Here is a 2,532-nt window from a genome sequence, read left to right as displayed (position 1 = left end):
CGTAATAATCCAAGTAAACTGTCATTGTCGTCGGTGGAGTGCTATAACGAATACTTTGTTGAGTGAAGATCCAATTGTTGACGAGAGCGTTTAAGGTGAATTGTAGAAAGGAATTATTGTTGTGACGAATAAATTACATTGTTGTAACTAATAAAACTCACATTGGTGTCAGAACCGGGATATTATCGACAATGGAGAACCTACAGCAGATCCTGCAAGCCATCGCGGAAATGAAAGCTGAAATGAAAAACGACATAAGTGACGTAAAAGCAGAAATGAAGAACGATATCAGTGAGGTCAAGAACGACATAAGTGAAGTGAAAGGCGACATAAGCGGAGTGAAAGGCGACATAAGCGGAGTGAAAGGCGACATAAGCGGAGTGAAAGGCGACATAAGCGGAGTGAAAGATGACGTCACTTCGCAAATTGAAAGCGTTTCGGCCCACGTAGATGGAATTGTCGCCATCGTGAAAGACGAACTCAAAGCCGATCTTGACAACCTAAACAAGAATTTTACAACTATAAACGAGACAGTAACCGAATTGAGACAGGAGGTAGACCATTTCGATGGCAAAATCCGTGATCTCGAGCGTCGTCAAGAGCAGACGACCGAGTTGCTGGACAAGACGAGTGAGATGATGGATAAACACGCTGAGGAAAACAAGCACATTCTCGCGTTGGTGGATCGCCAGGCTAGAGAACATAAACAGATAGTTGCCGAGGAGGTTCGACGTGCCATGCAAGAAGCGGCCACAGAGTTGAGGACTCCATATAGTGCCCCTGCGGAACCATCGGCTTCAGCCAGACATCACAACGTCAAGACGCCGAAGTTCGACGGTACGACGTCTTGGGCGATATTCCGTCGCCAGTTCGAGGCCATCGCAGAGCACAATGGGTGGACGCCAGCAGAGAAAACTACTCAGCTGCTGGCCGCGCTTCAGGGACAGGCGTCGGAGATTCTTCACAGCGTTCCAGAAGATGGGACAGCCGCTGAGATAATGGCGGCCTTGGAGGGACGTTATGGTGACCATCAACTTGCTGCAGCATTCAGGACCCAACTGAAAACGAAGGTCCAACAGTCAGGCGAGTCCCTGCAAGAATTCGCGATGGCGGTGGAACAACTGGCCCATAAGGCGCTCAGGGGCCTACCTAATGACTTCATCGCTGGAGAGGCGGCCTACACCTTCGGCAGCGGAGTTCGAGACCCGGAAATAAAGCAACAGCTACTCCTGGCAGAGCATCGCACCATCAATGCAGCTCTGGCGGCGGCCCTCAGGATGGAGGCAGCCAAGTTGACGGCGAACGTCTCGGCATCGCACCGGATTAGGAGCGTCGCGGCGGCCGACGTCGAGGAACGTCAACCGAAATCACCCGAGCGACGAAGACGAGGAGTGCCCACCTGCTGGTCCTGCGGCGAGCCTGGACACCTGAGGAGGGACTGTGACCGATCTGGTCACAAACAGGAAAACTAAAAGGGGCCGATGCGACGAGGGGCACGTCGGCGCCGTCATCACCATCCCCTCGGCTGATCTTGAAGACGGTTAACAGAAGATGCGACGATGGGCTGATTGCTGACGGATGGATAAGAGGCCGCCCATGCAGAGTACTGGTAGACACCGGGGCGTCGCTCACTATCGCCAGACCGGAAGTCGTGCGTGGCCTACCTGGGAGGACGCCGCTGCGCCGGTATGAGCTACGTACTGCCTCAGGCGAGAACCTGCCCATCCAAAAGGAGGTTTTCCTGGATCTGACATTGGGAAAGAGGAGACTGGAGATGTGGGTGTTCGTCGCCAACATCACTGAAGACGTCATCCTGGGACTCGACGCCATGCGGATCTTCGATGCAACGGTGGACGTCAGGCGCCGTATCCTGCGTTTTGGTCAGGATGAAGTGTTCCTGAGGGACGTCGAAGACCAACCCATGGCCAGCAGACTCACCTTGGAGAATCATGTGACAATCCCGGCAGGCTGCGAGATGGTGGTGACGGCAAGACTGGACGGACAGCCGAAGAGAAACCTGCTCCTCGATTCGCAAACAACTCCGATAGATGGGGTTTATGTGGCCAGATCCCTACTCCCGAAGCAGAAGGTGGTACCGGTGAGGGTCCTGAATGTCACCAATCGGGACAAGGAGGTGCCTAGTGGAACTGTACTAGGTAACGTCGAGCCGGTGGTATCTGTGACGTCGCTGGCAGAAAACGAGGAGTGTCATCGACCACGTCCAGATCTAGACCCATCACTGAAAGAGCTGGCTCGAGAATTGCCGGCGAATTTAAGCAAAAAAGAAAGAAGACAAATCCACGATCTACTGACAGAGTTTCAGGACGTGTTCAGTCTGTCTGAAAACGACTACGGGAGAACGGAGAAAGTTCAGCACCGCATTGACACCGGAAATGCTCGCCCAATCAGACAGCCTCCTCGACGCGTCCCTCTAGCTAAACAGAGGGAGATTGACAGCCAATTGAAGGGCATGAAAGCAAGAGGAGTCATCGAGGAATCCGACAGCCCTTGGTCATCACCTGTAGTGCTGGT

The 2,532-nt window shown here is 53.2% G+C and overlaps 1 protein-coding gene across 1 annotated transcript; it reads left to right on the top strand.

Annotated features, from left to right (window-relative positions):
- Positions 1-275: 275 nt before the first annotated feature.
- Positions 276-1,481, top strand: LOC138691026 (uncharacterized). The gene is made up of 2 exons (XM_069812672.1): positions 276-338; positions 382-1,481. Coding segments are annotated over exons 1-2 (1,092 nt in total). The 5' UTR covers positions 276-337; the 3' UTR covers positions 1,473-1,481.
- Positions 1,482-2,532: the final 1,051 nt, after the last annotated feature.

Source organism: Periplaneta americana, chromosome 16 (assembly GCF_040183065.1).
Source record: "Periplaneta americana isolate PAMFEO1 chromosome 16, P.americana_PAMFEO1_priV1, whole genome shotgun sequence".
Taxonomy (NCBI): Eukaryota; Metazoa; Arthropoda; class Insecta; order Blattodea; family Blattidae; genus Periplaneta; species Periplaneta americana.
Note: the sequence above shows the minus strand (reverse complement) of the source record. Positions and strands in the feature narration are given on the sequence as shown.